The sequence below is a fragment of the Rhinatrema bivittatum genome, chromosome 10, assembly GCF_901001135.1.
Source record: "Rhinatrema bivittatum chromosome 10, aRhiBiv1.1, whole genome shotgun sequence".
In the NCBI taxonomy this organism is placed as follows: Eukaryota; Metazoa; Chordata; class Amphibia; order Gymnophiona; family Rhinatrematidae; genus Rhinatrema; species Rhinatrema bivittatum.
In genome coordinates, this window is record NC_042624.1 from 59,383,069 (window position 1) to 59,401,577 (window position 18,509).

The 18,509-nt window shown below is 44.1% G+C and overlaps 1 protein-coding gene across 1 annotated transcript in view; it reads right to left on the reverse strand.

Annotated features, from left to right (window-relative positions):
• The window catches only part of TADA1 (transcriptional adaptor 1), an 81,363-nt gene that overhangs the window by 42,683 nt on the left and 20,171 nt on the right, over positions 1-18,509 (reverse strand). Inside the window, exons 3-4 of the mRNA XM_029618228.1 lie at positions 16,056-16,121; positions 3,170-3,255 (exon numbers count right to left, since the gene is read on the reverse strand). Of these exons, the coding sequence (XP_029474088.1) occupies positions 3,170-3,255; positions 16,056-16,121 (152 nt within the window). The remainder of the gene's footprint in view (positions 1-3,169; positions 3,256-16,055; positions 16,122-18,509) is intronic.

The window sequence follows — 18,509 nt, forward strand, 5'->3', positions numbered from 1 at the left end:
AAAATACTTTTGGAAGGCTTTCCAGTGCTGTACAGTGCTCAGCCATATGAAAGGAGTACAATGACAGCATCCATCTTATACTAGTTTAATATATATCAAACATTTTGTGTAATGATTTTGATAACACAACTCCTGAATGTGGTGTCTATAGGCGCTTTACATGATATAGAAGCCATTTCAATCTAGCTTACTTTGTTGGCTAAGCTACAAACACTGAACACCATGCATAGCTGAACATTACTTTTCTCCAGTGGAAAAAAGTTCTTATACATGAGGTTATATCATAAGGCTCAAAGTTTATCCAAAATGAGCCTAATATTAACACTTGAAAATTCACTATACCCCACATGCTGATCTAAAACTAATAGACCTCTGCCTCCCTGAAAAGCAAGGACATGATGGCAGCTGTAGTCCGTGCAGTACCTGTGAATCAAGCGTGTGCTCATGGACCCGGACCCTGACCCTCCATACAGATATCCCATACAACTGGAAGCTTGTGCTGGAGCCTATGCATGTGCACTGACTGCCAGATGCAGGATGGAGTGAAGGTCTGATGTCCACGTGAGCAGAGTAACCCTGTTACTTCTGACCACTTGGGGTTACCAACCAGAGTTTGAGAACTGCTGGGTTAGACTCAGGACTAACAGAAAATACTTTTTTTCACAACAAGGTTGATGAATACCTGGAAGTCTCCCAAAATTCAAGAAAGCCTCAGGTACAAAATCAGATTGTAAGTCCTGTGGGGATAGAGAAATACCTATAGTACCTGAATATAATCCGCTTTGATGTACACTCGAAAAGCAGAATATAAAAATCTAAATAAATCAATAAATATATACAGAAGATAACTGTGCAGATGTGAAGGTAAAGCCTGAAATGAAGTGGGCTCTGTCATATTACAAGAGAAAAGCAAAATGGTCCTGTGGTCCATCTATTTAGTCTATTAGTTATGTACGCAACCCGATGCACGAATAGTGTTAAAATAATATAAATAATGTATTTTTCTTTATTTACCGATAGAGCTTTTCTCAAACAATTTTCTTATTAAAAATTGCTTTATTACTTAATTTTGTGGAGGCAGGAGAGGAAGGCCATGTTTGCCCAAATTCATCAGCCATCGTGCACTATTTAGCACTAATAGCTGGCTTTAGGCTTGATTGGAACATTAACTTGTGTTGTTGCTCCTTAACATAAGGTTCTGCTGCTACAGCTCATGACAGCTGAGGGATCTGTGCCTGCAGCACAGGGCTCCCGAATGTCAGCAACTGTTTCACTGTCTTCTGCTTGAGACGTGGTGTTTGCAGCTCAACAAGATCACCACTTGACTCGCTTGTTTTGCTTCTGTGAGTATCAGAGCCAGAATATTTAATAAACAAAGCAATAAAAGCATAAAGTCGTATATATCTATATAGATATTTATCACTGTCTTAGATCAATTTTTCATATCAAAACTGAAAAACGTTTTCATAGCAGCACATCTACAGCTCAAGAACATGCTGTTTAAGAAAACTCAGGCATTCACTGAACAAACACAAACAAGAATGAGAGAGATTAGCACAGATCATTCTACAATTATTTCTCCAACACATGAGTGTTTTGGCATCAGAAGTCAAGTGTCCACCACAGTGGTGCTCTCTGGAGATATGACACATAGAAACAAGCCCTGAATCATGCAGAATTTACGCAGACATTTTCTATTTTTCAAGGATTTTCCCTATTTTATCATAATTTATCTTTAGGAAGTATTTCAACATAGCCATCTTTTGAGCTGGTTAGGTCCAAATCATGCCTCCTTGTAGGGCTGGTGCTTTCATTAGGCAAACCAGGTGGTCACCTAGAGCGCCAAGATTTTGAGGGTGACAAAATCCTTCCTGCATGAAGTCTAGAGGGACAATGTACCCAATTCAATGCTGCCAAAGAAGGGAGCATAGTCCTGGATCTACTGCTGTGGGTAGGAGGGAGTGCTGTGCTGGAGTTGCCACCAATAGGTAAGTTTTGGGGGGGGGGGGGGGGGGAGGAGGTGTCAATAACTTAATATTCAAGTAGGGCACTAAATAGGCTTGCACGGGCCCTTTCACCTTAGCTTGCATGTCAGAGGTAATTCTTATGATCCGAGTGCTTTCTCTTAAGTATGAAGCAGACAGCTGGCTGCCTCTGTAAGCTTATCTTCTGGTTTCCCTACCCAAATACTGACTAGGGTAACACACTTTTATCACAAGAGAAAGCTTTAGAAAGTGCATAAAACGAATAGTGACCGGATTCAAGCATGCCTGGAAGATATGCGGAAGGTGGTGGTAACGGCAAGGGAGGAAGATGAGCAAAAATCACAGTAGTCAGGGGCATCTGCTAACAAGAAGCTGGAGAATGAAAAGCATACTATTATGAAAGTATGGGTGAGGCATATTTCAACTGCTTGTGATACGGAAGGACAAACTGCCTGACGCCATTCATCACTGACATTTCACCTCCCCTGAAGAAATCTCCACTGGTTACCCATACACGAACGCACACAGTATAAATTAGCTGTTATATTGCACAACCTTATTAACAAGGTTACTTCACCCTGGATCAGTTCCACTGCATGTAAGACCCTTCGGTCATCTAACCAATAGCTCCCTTGAAACGCTCACCTTACAGTAACTCACAAGAGGACATTCTCCATAGCAGGACCAGTTCTCTGATACTCCCTTCCTCTATCCATACATCCTCAGGAGGCCACAAAACACTTTTAAAGCTCTAAAGACCCACTTATTTAAATCAGTTTTTCAGCAGTAATATAGCTCTCCCTAAACTGTGCATGACACCAAATGAGGTCACAAAGTCACAGGATGGGATCAGCAGAAACAAAGGGTGGTCCTGACTCCCAGGGGTGGCTCGTGCCGACTGCTCCTGCTATAAATCACCTTCTCTGCTTTTGGTGAGACCAGGGGGAGGAAAGGGAATAGAGATCTGCTGGGATAGTAAAAGGGAGGGGAAGGCTAATATGTTTAGTGGCTTCCAAGGTACTATGAATTTTTATGTATTAAACTGGAGCAATACTAGATAAAAGGTCAAGAAGCATTAGAAAAGAAAAAATTAGGAACTGGCATTTCAAATCTATGAAACACAAATCTTATTTACACAAAAAAAAACCAGAGAAGCAAAGTTCCCCCAAGAGAGCTGCACTTACGTCAAATTTCTGCCGAACTGAAGAAAACTTTTTCTTCCCTTTTGGTTTTCCAGGCTTAGCTGCAGAGTTCAAAGACCCAGGTCCTTCTACAGCATGAAATAAAGAGGCAGAAATAAATTTGTGGTAGTATCATTTCCTAACATGTCTCGTGTGCAGTTAAAACAAAGAAAAAGGGTAACCATCTTAAGGCAGGAGCACCAGCCATCATTTTTGTCTTTTTGAAAGAAAATTCAGCTGATTGTTAAAGCAAGAAAACTGTATTAAGATTCCCCTTGATGGATCTAATTTTTATTTCATATCCACTTAACTGCTCACACCATTAATCAAAAGCATCCCGCAACTATCAATCAATGGACTGGACCAATCATAGAAACATATATACATAGAAGCAGCGGCAGAAAAGGACCTTATGGCCCATCCAGTCTGCCCAGCAAGCTCCCATAGTTCCCAGTTTCCCATACTTATCAGTTACTCAGTCCGCCAAGGTCACGGCTCTTGTTGGTTACTGTTTGAGTCCAATTTCCTTCCCCTCCCCCCACCGTTGAAGCAGAGACTAATGCTGGACTTGCATCCAAAGTGTAGTATCAGGCTTTTTTGTTAAGGGTAGTAACCGCTGCATCAAGCAAGTTACCCCATGCTTATTTGTTATCCCAGACTGTACAGTTCAATGTCCTTGTTGGTTGTTGACTGAATTCCATTCCTCTTTTCCCCCTGCCGTTGAAGCAGCGAGCACTGATGGAGTTGCACCACAGTATAAAGGCTTATTTGTTAAGGGTAGTATCCGCCACTCCAGCAAGTTGCCCCCATGCCTCTTACTTCATATTCCTCTCCCCCTTGCCTTTAGTGATCCACAGTGTTTATCCCATGCCCTTTTGAAATCTTGCACAGTGTTTGCCTTCACCACCTCCTCTGGCAAGGCATTCCAGGTGCCCAGCACCCTCTCCGTGAAGAATTATTTCCTGACATTGATTCTGAGTCGTCCTCCCCGGAGTTTCATTTCATGACCCCCTAGGGGAGGGCAACTCAGAATCAATTGCCTTGCCAGAGGAGGTGGTGAAGGCAAACATTGTGCAATCATGGTTCTTTTCACCTGGCAGAAAGTGAATAAATATTAAGCAGAGAGTTGTCAGAGCTATTGCACAGAGTATTTAGTGGAACAGGAGATAAGAACCCCTCCTTCTTCCCACTCTGCATTGGAGATTTACCCTTTTTTTTTTTTTCTTAAGATAGGAGATTGTGAGGGGAAGGGGAAATTGGCACTACTTGACCATGTTACACATTTCTTGGAGAGTGGAAGGGGACCGGCTCCACATCACCATTTATCTCATTCCACACCACATAAAATCTGGGATATAGGTCTTTTAAGCTTATCTGCTTGCTCACAAAAATTTACAAAAAAATGTTCTCTTTTTTCAACTCCAACTGAAACTTCTTTGAGCAAAAATAATGAGCCAGTTGATTTTAGGAGAATTCTTCTGCATCAAGTGATATGATTTCTGCAAAATGTGAAATTCCATCCCAAGTTTGCTCCAGTCTAGTTATCCCCCTCTCTCGCCACCTCTATTTCTTTCCACTCCATCCCCAGCCCAAAGTGTTTAATAAACAGAAAAGAAGTGTGGTGAAAAATCCTCCTATGCCTTGCAGCTTAATTCTCCGCTTCTTCCACACCTCTAACAACCACCAGGAGAAAAGTGACATCCCTACCCTTCCTGCCATGTCCTCACCTCCAATGGAGGTTCCCCTGCAACCACTCGGGCAATAGCTACCTATGGCCACTGCTCCCTTTGCACATGCCAACTGAGCTGAGACATAGTACCATAATAAATTGGGAACACTTAGCCCTCCACTTAGCTTACGCTGAAATAAACCTTTGCTAGATACCCTTGGGGGCTTCAGTTTCCATATGAATTGAAAAAGCTTGTGCTGCCATAATTTCAGAGCGCCCTCGGAAATGCAACTGAGAGGATTTGAAAAAAATAGAAAAATCGAGGTAGAATATTCATTTTAATAATAGCTACCCTGTCCAACCAAGAAGAATCCATTCTATCCCATCTATCTATATCCCTTTGAACTTCCCGAATCAATGGATCACAGTTAAAAGTGAATAATTCTTCCAAACCCAGGCCAATTTTAACTTCCAAATATTTCACCCACTTCTTAGTCAATTTAAAAAAGGGAGTGCACTGCCAATCTCTACAAAGTGATCCTCAGGAACAAAAACATTCAACAACTCGGACTTATCCTCATTAACCTTAAACCAGAGTTTTTGCCAAAGGGTCTCATTTCCCCCAGCAAAGCTATCAATGATTTTTTTTTATTCCGCTTTTTGCACTTTTTTCAGCACTTCAAAGTGGATCTGTAGGTATTTCCCTATCCCCAGAGGGCTTACAATCTAAGTTTGTACCTGAGGCAATGGAGGGTAAAGTGACTTGCCCAAGGTCACAAGGAGCAACAGTGGAACTCGAACCCTAGTGACTGTAAACAGGTCATTGGCAAATAGTGATATTTTGTAATCCACCTCCCCAAACTGTATACCTTGAATTTGAGGATTATCTCTCACCTGTTCAGCAAAGGGTTTACTCCATCCCCAGCCCAACTCCATCTGCAACTCCACACCCCCACATGGTTTATCAATTCAGGCTATTATATATAATGAGACGTTGGTTTGCCTCAGATAGATTATTTGCTCCTGCAAATACATGGTTATTAATATTCTATTGTTCAATATTTATGCATATTATTTGAAACCCATGTTTTTCTGTAAAGCCTGTTGCTATTAATTGTTTTACTGTTTATTTTATACTGTTACATGTAAAGCCTGTTGCTAAATTAATGTTTCACTGTAAACCGAGGTGATGTATTGCTATACGTACCGCGGTATAGAAGAACCTATAAATAAATAAATAAATAAAATAAGGGTTCCAACAAGAGAGCAAACAATAGAGTGGACACCCCTGTCAGATGCCTCTCGTCACCTGAAAGGGTGCCGAATAACCCCCATTTACTTTTATATTCGCTCTCAGTGTATCATAAAACTTCTGAACCCATCCAATACAGCCCTCACCCAAACGCATTTTCCCCATCACTTGAAAGAAAGGGCCATTGCCCCTTATCGAATGCCTTTTCTGAATCCACCACCAATAGGACAGCTGGCATTTGCCTCTGTTGTGCATGCCAGATCAATTTGGTGATCCGTCTAACATTATCTGAGACCAGTCTCCCTGGTACAAATCTGGGCTGATCTGATGAGCATCGGTACTATCTTCCCAGCCTAACTGCCAATACCTTAGCCAATATTTTCAAATCTTTTGCCAATTTTGTCAGTACTATATACAAAGTTCCCTGCTGCACCTCGTATCTTAGTAATATGATGCTGGGAGATCTTCTCCTTCAATCGCCTAGCTAATAAAGGCCCAGCCGTATTGCCAAACTCAAAATGTTTCTGCTTTAGTAGGTCTAACAAATGCAAATTTAGCAGATCTAGCTCTTTCAGTTCTCTTCTAGCCTCCTCTAACTTCTCTAGTTTGAGCGCCTTTGGTGTTCTCCTATAATTTAACTCTAATCTCGCTATCCTTTCCCTCTCCTTTTTAAGAAACAAGGCTTGTGAAATCAATTTGCCCTGCACCACACTTTTTAGTCCCATATAATCCCTGGAGATACATCCCCTGTATTGTTAAGGACCAAATATTCCTGTATGTACTCCATGAGAGTATTAACAAAAAGTGTATCATCTAACAGCCTGTCATTTAGTCTCCAATAATATGTCCTTTTATGTCTACACAGCAATTGCAAGAACAACTAGACTGGACCATGATCCGACCAGGTGATGTTACCCACGTAAGTCTCTTTTATATAATTCAAAGATCTATCAAATTAAAAAGAAACAGAACCATGAATAAGAATTTTGCATATGGGAGAAATAAGTGTAATTCCGAGTTATGGAATTTTGTAGTCTCCATCTCTCTACCAATCCACAATCTAATCAGATTTTTAAGGGCGTATCTGTGTTTCCTCAACCCCACCCCCATCCCTGAACCTGTATTGTCTAAATAGGGATAGCTAGTTACATTAAAATCTCCCCCCCACAATAAGGTGTTCTTCCGCCCACTCCGTCAGCAAATCAAATTTTATCCAAGAATGGCCCTTGATCAATGCTGGAAGCATTAATTTGAACAGTTATACAACACATCATTTATTCTTACTTTGACTAAGATGTATCTTCCCTCCACATCTCTTAGCACAGCCCGTATATCTGCCACCACTGACTGGAAAAAAAGAATATCCACCCCACAATACTTCTTTCCCATAGCATGAAATTGTTGTGGAAATGCCTTAACACCAAGTATCCTCTCTTTACATTTAGAAAGATGAGTCTCCTAACAGAAGAAAACCAGAGGCCTTAAGCTTTGACATTTCTTGAAAAAAATCTCTTAATAGGAGAATTCAAGCCCTTTGTATTAATAGATACTAATTTTAGACCTCCCCCCCCCCATCTATAAGTATCACCCCCGTCTCCCCTCATTTACTAATCCACATGCATCCATCCACAAAATCATTCCCCCCTCCCCTCCCCAGGATCATCCCCCTCTCAAACATTCAGCATTACAAATCCTCCCCGCCTCCCATTAGCCTCAGAACCTCATGCGCCATCCCTAAGTCAGATGGTAACCCTTCTTTCTCCCCACCTCTCTCTTGCCCACTCACAAAACTCGTCCACCAACCTCCAATATGGACTCCATCCAAGCTGAGGAGTGAAGTCACCTTGCCAGATAACTACTCCCTACTTCCCCCTCCCAAATCTGTCAATTTCCCATAAAATATTACGTTCCCCTATTATCATACACAAAATGCATCAAATCCCGTGTTCATGCCCAACTGAACAATCTGCAAACATCTACGGGAGGACCCCAAGGATCCTTAGGGGCACAAGTTCCTCAACGTGGGCTTCCTTAGATGGGTTCAATCTGCCCGATTGGTGCTGCAACCTTCTTCCTCCTTTGCCTAATCTCTGCCATTTCGGAGGGCCATCTCACCGCTTGTCACCTTCTGATCCTTTTGCTGCCACTTCTGCTTGCGGTATCAACATGCCTGCCACTCTCAGGATCTCTGCTGCTTCCTGAATGGTCTTCACTAGAGATGTTACTTCACTTACTGTAAAGATCAATCCAAAAAAAAAATAGCCATCGATATTTTATATTCCTATTGCGCAGAAGGACTATAAGGTCCTGAAATTCTCTCCTTTTCCGAACTGTGGAAAAAGCAAGATCCTAAAAATCTCAATTTTATGTCCCTGCCATATTAAGGGCCCAGATTTCCTTGCCAGATTTGCAACTCTCTCTTTTAAGGGGAAACTGTGAAAGGAGGCGGTAATGTCTCTAGCCTGTTTGTTCCACTTTTCCAACAATCTATGTGCTCTTTCCAGCTAATCGCTGGGATGTTCTCCATATCTCCATCCCACTCCAGCACTGCCATACAGATTATAGAGACCACCTTAAATAGTCCCCCAATTCAGTCTCTACTGGCACTCCATGGAAACGTAAATTCACCCTGCGGGACCTAGTTTCCAGGTCTTTAATTCGGATAGACAGCTCTTCATTAGCTTCCAATAATTTTTTCTGCTCTTTCCACCATTTAGCTAGATTACAGGCTTGCTCATTCAGCCGAGTTTCAGACTTTTCCATTCGCCAGCCTAAATCTGTTACCTTGCATCGGATATCAGTTCCCATTTCTCCTTTCTCTTTTCGTAGGCTGGCCATATCACCCCTTAAGTCCTGGAACTAGGCCTGAAATTCTGCCCCTGTCGGCGCACAGTCAGTTACTGCAGTGCTCCAATCGTGGCATACCTCTTGCATCTCATGCTCCGGTGCCATTTCTTCTTCAGGCCCCAGCACAACAGTCACGCCGCATTCGCCAAGGAGAAACATTTAAGATCGATTTTTTTCTTTGCCAATAGCAACTCTGCTGCTATCATTGCTAGACTGCACTCAGGATCTATAAATTCTGAGGATTAATACAAATTAGGGATGGAGCCTCTCTCCTAAGCAGCCATCTTGCCCGATGTCACTTCCTCCCCAGTAATATTTTTCTATATTGTATTTTATTCAGTAATATTTTTCTATATTGTATTCAAAAACAGTGAATATAGTAATTAGTCTGGACAAATAAAAATATGCAAAATTGTAACATTTTCAATTTTTTGGTGCAGAATTCCCGCCCAGGTGTATAGCGTTAACCAGATAACCCTTTGGGTAGCACTGATATCAGTGCTAGCCAGCCAAAAACCACAGCCCCAGAATGCTCCCAACATTAAAAAAAAGTTTTAGCAGGGATGGGGGAACATAAAACTCTAGGTTTGTCCAGCTAACAGGAAAAGTTACCTCTTTTGAATCTCGGCCTCATTTTTAAACAAACTTTTTATTACTGGCCAATAATAAAAGCAAAAACTTTGCTTGATTTTGTAATAATAAACTTCCAGGAATGTTCATGTGATATCACCCATAGAACAAACCATATGTAGTAGTTTTGCAATTCTCAGAGGTCTCAAAGCAGGAAAGAGAAAGCAAAAAGCTGCCAACAAGTATCAGCCCTTCTGCCAGGTACTGCTTCCTCCTACAGGCACATCAGCACAGTGCAAGCTTGACATCTAGTGCCCAGTGAGGCAAATTACAAGCAAATATTCAGGTTTTTCTGAAATCCCAATACTGACCTCTCCTCACACAAAAAAAACCGTTCTGTCAACTAAACACAGAGAAAAATCAAGTACAGTCCAGATGCCTCACTGAATCAGTCTCTACTGGGCTGTATTCAAGCTCAAATGATTGTTGGTGCAAGCAAATGTGAAAATACAAAACAAAAAACTGTTGAGACTGACTCATACTGTACAGACGGCTATACACCTGAGCCAAGAACCATCTATGAGTTCAAGAATTCCTCCTTTCCATCAACTTGCTCCCATGGCTGACAAAAGCAAATCACGGTGTTTCCATAGACAGCAGGATGAATTAGCCATGCTGTCTGGGAGTCGTCCACGGCAACCAGTAGGCAGAGTTTTCCTCAGGAGTCACAGAGTTTTGATGCTCTGTTGCGGCCATCTTCCCACGCGATTCTGTGCCCCCCTCCTCACTCTGTTAGTAACCAAGCTGTACCTCAAAGTGGAATGATTTAAGACTGTCTAGGGAGGTGGGCGGGTTGCATGGATAATTCATCCTGCTATCTTCGGAAACACCGTTTACAGTAAGCAAACTTGCTTTTTCCCGTCGATAGCAGGCTGAATTAGCCATGCTGTCTGGGCTTCCCAAGCCCTTGGGTTGTGTCCAGATAGGGTCATATTTTAGTAGTCCAGGGACACAACCATGGAAGGAAGCATCAGAGGTCGCTTGATGGTGCAGACAGTAGTGCAATGTGAACGTGTGCATTGAGGACTACGTGGCTGCTTTGCATATGTCTAGTAATGGCACCTTTCTGAGATGGGCAACGGAGATTGCTGTGACTCGAATTAGATGAGCATGAGCTCTGCCTTTCAGTGCAGAGTTCATAGCAGAAATGAATACATTGCGACAGCCAGCTGGCGATAGTTCTCTTGGATACCGGTTGACCGGGAGCATTAGGTTAAAAGGAGAGGAAGAGCCGAGAGGGCCTGGAGGGTGTTGAGTCCTCTGTTTATAGTAAGCTAAGGCTCTTTTACAGTCCAGCGTATGAAGGAGTAGGTCTCGTTCGTTGTGGTGGAGCTTTGGTACGAAGGTCGGCAAGGTTATTTTTTGATTGAGTTGGAAAGCGGATACCACCTTGGACAAGAAGGTGGGGTGAGGGTGAAGAATAACCTTATCATGGCAGAATTCCAAATAAGGCGGATAGTGAACTAAGGCTTGAAGTTCACTGACTCTTCTAGCTGAAGCGACTGCCACCAGAAAAAGCACTTTCCAGGTGAGATATTTCACATGGCAGGCGCCAAAAGGTTCTAAAATTATATTAAGGTCTCAGGGCACTGGTGGCTTCACTACTGGTGGTCGGAGGCGAAGCATGACCTGCATAAATCTAGAGACGAGCGGGTGATGAAAGGCTGCAATGGCATTATGCACCCTGACAGATGTCGTAGCGAGACCAGTTTGGTAGAGAGAGAGTGAAGGTATTCCAGGAGGCTTGGAGCAGAGCAGGAGAATGGATCGAGCCCTCTCGATTTGCACCACTCGGAATAGCGATGCCATTTCCCTTTGTAGCTGAGCCTAGTAGAAGGTTTCCTGGAGGCAATGAGGATGTCCTCTATGTGCGAAGGAAGGTTGAGGTGTGTTAATATTGTCCTTTCAATCTCCAAGCCGTTAGGTGAAGAGATTGATGCAGCGGGTGGAGGAACGTCCCCCCCTTCCTGAGTCAGGAGTGTTTGACCCATCCCCCCCCAATGGTATGGGCGAGGCCACAGAAAGGCATACCATGGATGTCTCGGCCAAGCTGGCACTATGAGAATCAAGTCTGTTATGTCCTGAATGCATTTTTGAATGGTTCTGGATACGAGGGGAATGGGAGGATAGGATACAGTAAACACTCCGTCCATGGGATGAGGAAGGCATCCGGAGCGAAGCATTTCCTGCTGGGGTAGATGTAGCATAAGATTGGAGCTTGACAGTTGTGTTCCGTGGCAAAGAGATCCATCACTGGGAAGCCCCACTGTCAAAAGATATTGAGGGCTACCTCCCGGATCAAGATCCATTTGTGTGGGTGGAAAACCCTGCTCAGGCGGTCCACCGTGACGTTGTCTAGACCCGGTAGGTATGTAGCATGGAGCGATATGTTGGCAGATTCTGCCCAATGGAAAATTTGAATGACTTCCCGACAGTGTCCAGGAACTGGACCCTCCTTTCTTGTTTATATAAGAACATGGCGACTTGATTGTCTGTATATACCATAAAGCGGTTCGCTTTGACTTGGGTGGAGAAGGCTTGTAGAGTGTTCCATATCACTCGCTCTAGTAGGTTTATTTGATAGAGGGATTCTTCGGGGGACCATAGGCCTTGTATCTTGAGATCGGCCGGGTGGGCGCCCCAACCCTTTCTGGAAGCATTCCATCGTGAGTATGAGTTGGTGCGGTGGAGATCGAAAGAGAGCCCCCCTGAAGAGGTTCATGGGAGACAGCCACCACTGATGTCCTCTATCATGGATTACGTCAGTGAAAGTTTGGTTGTTAGTATTTGCAGAAATTGAGACCATTGACGCTTGAGGCCCCATTGCAAGCGGCGCATATGGAGTCTCATGTGAAGCACGACATGGATGGCTGCCGCCATATGGCCTAAGAGTTTTAGCACTTGACATGCAGAGGGGAGAGGATCATTGTGCAAGTGTTGTGCCTGGCAGGAGATAGTGCGGAGCCTGCCTTGGGGAAGGTAAGCCCTGCCCACAACGATGTTGACTTGGGCACCAATGAACTGTAATAGTTGAGTAGGCTGCAGGTGGGATTTCTTGTAACTGATTAGGAACTCCAGACTCTGTAGACAATGGACTGTGTGCAGAGTGTGCGCCTTCAAGGTGTCTGTGTCCGAGGCTACCAACAGCCAGTTGTCTAGACATGGGAAGATCTGAATGTAGAGTCATTGAAGATGAGCCACCACTAGATATTTTGTGAACACTCTCGGGGCTGAGGAGAGGCCAAAGGATAGAACTTTGTATTGGTAGTGCCCACCCTGGACCCGAAAACAGAGGTAGCTCCAGGAAGATCGGTGCATTAGTATATGAGAGTATGCATCCTTCAGGTCGAGGAAGCACATTCAGTCGTTGGGTTGCAGAAGCGGGAGAATGGATTTGAGAGATGTCATCTTGAATTTTTCCCTCTGAATGTATTTGCTGAGGTTCAGTAAATCCAGGATTGGGCAGAGTCCGCCCGATTTCTTTGGGATGAGGAAGTATTGGGATTAGAATCCCTGCTGTGGTATCTCCTGGATGGATCTCTGCTGTAACAGAGTGGAAACTTCCGCTTGTAGAGATGGCACTTGGGTTGTCGTCGCTCAAAGAGGGGCTATGTAAGGGAGTGGGCGCAGACCTTCTTCCAAATCCAGGAAGGGTTGGGATAAGAATCCCTGGGTGGAGGTCGAGGTGCAGGCAGGTCTTAAAGCCTGTAGGAATTTGTAGAGGTATTGCGTAATGTAAAATTGATGGTGGTGAATCTTTGAAGACAGAATTGCAGCATGATAGGTCTTCCGGCCGAAGTCATCCAAATATCTGTGGTCCTTATCTGGAGGCACAATGGAGTGCAATCTAGTTTTTTTGGCTTTTTTCATAGCTGACTCTACAACGATGAAACTATGCGGCAGTTGGACAGACACATAGATGGTCGAATTTCGCATACGAAATTTTAAGTCCGTCTTTTGTGAAGCTGGGAGGTTGGAGAAAGGGGACTCCCACATTTTGTTGAGTACCGCGTCCAGAACTGGATGAGGCGGAATGGCCGTCGGCTCAGGGGGAATTTCAAACATTTTTAATATGCCTAAGAGCTCCGAACATGGGTCGGGGATCTTACCCGTCTCCACCTTGAGTAGATTTCCCACCTTCTCTATGAACTTTGTATAGAAGAGATCTTCTGCCGGTGAATATGGTTCCAGGGGCCCCTCCAGTGGGTTCAAGGGCATGCCAGTGGAGGAACCCAGTGAAGTCGGAGGGGAGACCAGAAAGCCAGGGCTCTGTGAATGTATGGAGACTGGGGAAGGCCATTTGACAGGGTCCCGGGGCCGAGATGGTGAGGCAGCCAGAGGCTCTGTTCCGGACACCCTGGATTCCGGGTCCATAAAAAAGGAGTTAAGGGCCTGTGACATCTGCAGCATAGTTTAGGAGGCAAGGCTGCCATCATGCGGAGCTGTTTGTCTCCGATTAGAAGAATGTCTTGGTCTTGTAGGCAGTGCTGCAAGCAAGATGTCTTCTGCAGCCATTCTTCGAAGTTGAGTGCATGGTGGAAGTGCGGGAGAAGGTCTGTGCCGCTTTGCCAGAGGTTCCTGAAGTTGGGGCAATAGGCGTTTTCGTCTTGAGATAGAGGACAAATCCGAGTAGACTGTGTCAGAGATCCCCAAATGGCTACCAGATGGAGAGGAGCTAAGAGGGTTGTCCAGGTCTGAGATGACCTCCATGTCATGTGCGTCTCCCGAAGGTTCCTGAGGGAGTGAGAGACGTGGACATTGAGTGCGCGGGAATGCTCTGAGCGGGTCGAAGCAGGTTTTGAGTGGACAGAGTGCTCACCATGTTTGGGATGCGGTGGACTCTTCTGGTGCACCATTTGCTTGGGACGCACTGAGTCATGTGCGCCATATGCGATCAGGGGGTCGGGCGCTCCATAGGCGTTTCGTGCAGCTGAGATGGCGCTCCAAGCTGGGTTCCCTGCGCCGTTTTCTCCGGCACGGCTCTCTGTCTGTGGCCCGACTTTTCCGATGTTGCTCCCGAGTGAGGGGACATAGTGCTGCAGCCTGTCGGGGTTTTCTTGTGGCCACATCACCTGACCCTGAAGACTTGGGGGGGGGGGGGGGTCGCAAAAAGGAGGCCGCTTCTGGGTGTTGGGTTCGGTGTGAGGTGGGCCCTGAGGTCCCAGGGAGGACGTTCTCTTTTTGCTTGTGTGGACCCGGTGAAGAGTGGGTCGACCGGTCCAGTATTGGGGCATAGGAGCCCGACTCGGTCCTCAGGCGCGCCATTTTTTTCGGCGTGCTGTCGTCGTGCTCGGGGGGACCTTGTGACGTGCTATTTGGCTTGAACTCCAAAGCTCTACCAGCCATATCTTCCCATAACCCCAAACCCCCCCTATAAACAAAGGAAACAACAAAAATTCAAATATAAGTGAAATGTACATCTTTTCCGATTTTGAGGAAAACTTTGATCAAATTGCCCTCTATTTAAGGCGGCCAGGGTCACCTGAGATATGTTCAGGTGTCACCCCCCAGAAAACCATATGTTTCCAATACAATGCTAAGTGTAAAAGATACAACTAGAAATCCAACATGCAAAAAGAAATGAAAGACTTCATTTAAGCTTAGTAGCCATTAGTTAACCATCTATTATAAGTCCGAAGCAGAGAGTGTTGATAAATTTCTTTGCAGATGTTACATCTTCACATAACCAGTTTCGCTGGGTATTGCAGGGCAAACCATATCTCCCATTTCACCAACTCAGTACATATCAGGACAAATTCCTTTCGTTTTGCAGAGACTCTTGCCGAAAAATAAAGATGGGCCTTATAGTTTTGCCAAATCAGCACCGCATCAAAAGAGAAGTTACTTCCGAAATGGGGCTACTGCAGAGAATCGGCTCTTTATTTCTTAGGCCTCCATTGTGGACCTTCAAGCTCTTGCCGCACTCTGCTGGGTCTCACTGCCCTCTTGCGAAGCGCACTCTCCCACCAGCGGTCATGTTATAAAACTGTTAAATAAATGTTGGTTTCAGGCAAACAGTGAGCCGCACTTAAATACAAATGCAATTGCTCCTCGTATGCCATCAAAAAGCGGCACCATGGCTTCCCCAGTTTTTCTCCTGGCTTAAGTTTCAGACAGGCGCTCTGCAAACTGATAAACTCGCCTTGAAAGATAGTTACATGGGGGGGGGGGGGGTGACACCCGGAGCACTAGCTCACGCAGCCTCCCAAGTCCAACATATCATGTGAACCCCGGCGCATTGTTTTAAAGACTGACAACTCAGCAGTAAATTTTAGCTGTGCAAGTTACAGAATAGCATGTGGACTTTTGAAACACTGCAAATAAGATACAGAAGGCTCATCAAGAGACCAGATACGTGTATGGCTAAGCTCAGCTAAAAGAAGCCAGAGCCAGAAGTTGCTATCACAGCTGTGGCCCAGAAGGCTAAAGTTCTTTGCCCAGATTGAATTATTTTTATGGCTTTATTGGGGATGTAACTTTTAAACACTTACCAGGAGCAGAAACCAAGATCTGACAGCGTGTGAGAATGGCCAGCAGGAAATCATTGTGAGAATGCACTGGAAAAAAAAAAAAAAAAAAAAAAGCATAGAAACAGAATAGTTTATGAGGGAGAAGAGTCAGAATAAAAATTGGCCTTAACAAAACCCAATAGGGACCAGTCTGGTGACTCAGGTTTAATATTCCACTCCCTGGGTCAGCTGCCATTGAACAAAAGCAACACCTAGTGGCTGGATTTAGGGCACTAAGGGAACCCTGGTGCATGGCCCCTGCCTGAGGACTATTGCTGCAATGACTAAGCTGGGAAGAGGGCTATAGGGGAAAAAAGTATTTGTGAATGAAGGTTCAGCAGGCCAGATCCCAGGCCTGGTTGAGCTGGAAGCAGAAGAAAGCTGCCAGCCCAGTCCCCTACCTCCCCCCCCCCCCCAAAACAAACCCACCCCAATTAAACAATTTAATACACAATTATACAGACATCATCAAATAAGGTTTAGAGGTCAATTACTACTGCCAAACAGGTTTAAAGTGTTGGACTAGAGCAACAATTTGAATTCAAAATTGCGCCGAAACATTCGAGATGTGACAAGTTACTTAACAGTAAAACAAGTTTCCCAATTTAAAGTCTGCAGCAGATAGGCTAATCATTTAAGAACATAAGAAATTGCCATGCTGGGTCAGACCAAGGATCCATCAAGCCCAGCATCCTGTTTCCAACAGAGGCCAAACCAGGCCACAAGAACCTGGCAATTACCCAAACACTAAGAAGATCCCATGCTACTGATGCAATTAATAGCAGTGGATAATCCCTAAGTAAACTTGATTAATAGCCGTTAATGGACTTCTCCTCCAAGAACTTATCCAAACCTTTTTTGAACCCAGCTACACTAACTGCACTAACCACATCCTCTGGCAACAAATTCCAGAGCTTTATTGTGCGTTGAGAGAAAAAGAATTTTCTCCGATTATCTTAAATGTGCTACTTGCTAACTTCATGGAATGCCCCCTAGTCCTTCTATTATTCGAAAGTGTAAATAACCAATTCACATCTACTCGTTCAAGACCTCTCATGATCTTAAAGACCTCTATCATATCCCCCCTATTTTGGAAACTGTTATAAAGAATACAATCATAAAACATTTAGATAGATATAGTTTAATGGGACACAGTCAGCATGGATTTACCCAAGGGAATTCTTGCCTCACAAATCTCCTATATTTTTTTTTTTTTTGAAGGGTTGAATAAACATGTGGACAAAGGTGAACCGATAGATGTGGTATATTTGGATTTTTAGAAGGTGTTCGACAAAGTCCTGCATAAGAGACTTCTAAGGAAACTAAAAAGTCACGGGATAGGAGGCAATGTCCTTTTGTGGATTGTAAACTGGTTAAAAGACAGAACAGGCCTCTGGTAGAGTCAAGAAGGCGGCCGAATGAGAAGTTGGAGAAGGTTGCTCTGCTGAAATTTTCTTTAGAATATTTGCTTTGCTAAAGGTTTACTAAATGCCATACACTAAACGCAAAGCCCGGCTTAGAGAAATCCAGGCAGTTTCTGAAATTTCCGATGCAAAACAAATCACGATTCATACCTTCTTCACTTCAACGCCGAAGGAGCCGGGAGCGAGTGCCGCGGGAGGTTGAGATGTAGAGCAAATGCCTCTACCATTGGCAGATGAAATCTCGCTGAGTCCTGGTGCGCCAGAGATGCCATTCCCCACCGTGTGAGAGAGATGCGGGAAATTGCATCGACAAGCTTCCCGGATAGCTCTACCGAGCCTGGATGCCAGAAGGACGACGAACCGGGAAGAATACCTGAGAAGGAACGTGGGAACCCTTTTGACTGGCAGACCACAGCTCCTCAATTGGATCATACCTATCACTAATGCTGGGTGATATCAGGCCTACAACTCCGACACTGGAAACAAATCAGGACATTGTCGCTGAAGCCACATGTGTGGGTGAGTTTACACAAGCCTTAACCTCCTTTCTTGTTAAACCCGAGGTAGTAACAATAGACTCGATCTGGGAAGCACTGGCAGCTATCGAAGTAGCTATTATTAATTTATCTAAATCGTGCCTGGAGTCAAATAAATGTAGTATTAAAAACGAAGAAAGGATTGAAAATCAGGAAAAAAAGATGCAAGAAGTGGAAGAAAAAAATCAAAGTAATGGAAGGATATCAGCAGCACTCAATGCAACTTGAAACTGTGCAAAATAAGAAGATTGAAAACAGAGAACTCACTCCGAAGTTTAAATATAAGGGTACTGAATTTTCCGATTATTAGACAGATATCAGCAACAGAAATGTTTAAGAGTTACTTAAATGTAATTTTAAAAATACCTTTGGAAGCTGTACCTTTAATTATAAAGGCCTCCTATTTGCCGCAGAATAGAATAGAAAATGGCAAAGGGAGCTTGGAACCGCAACAACAGCTGAATATTACTGACATC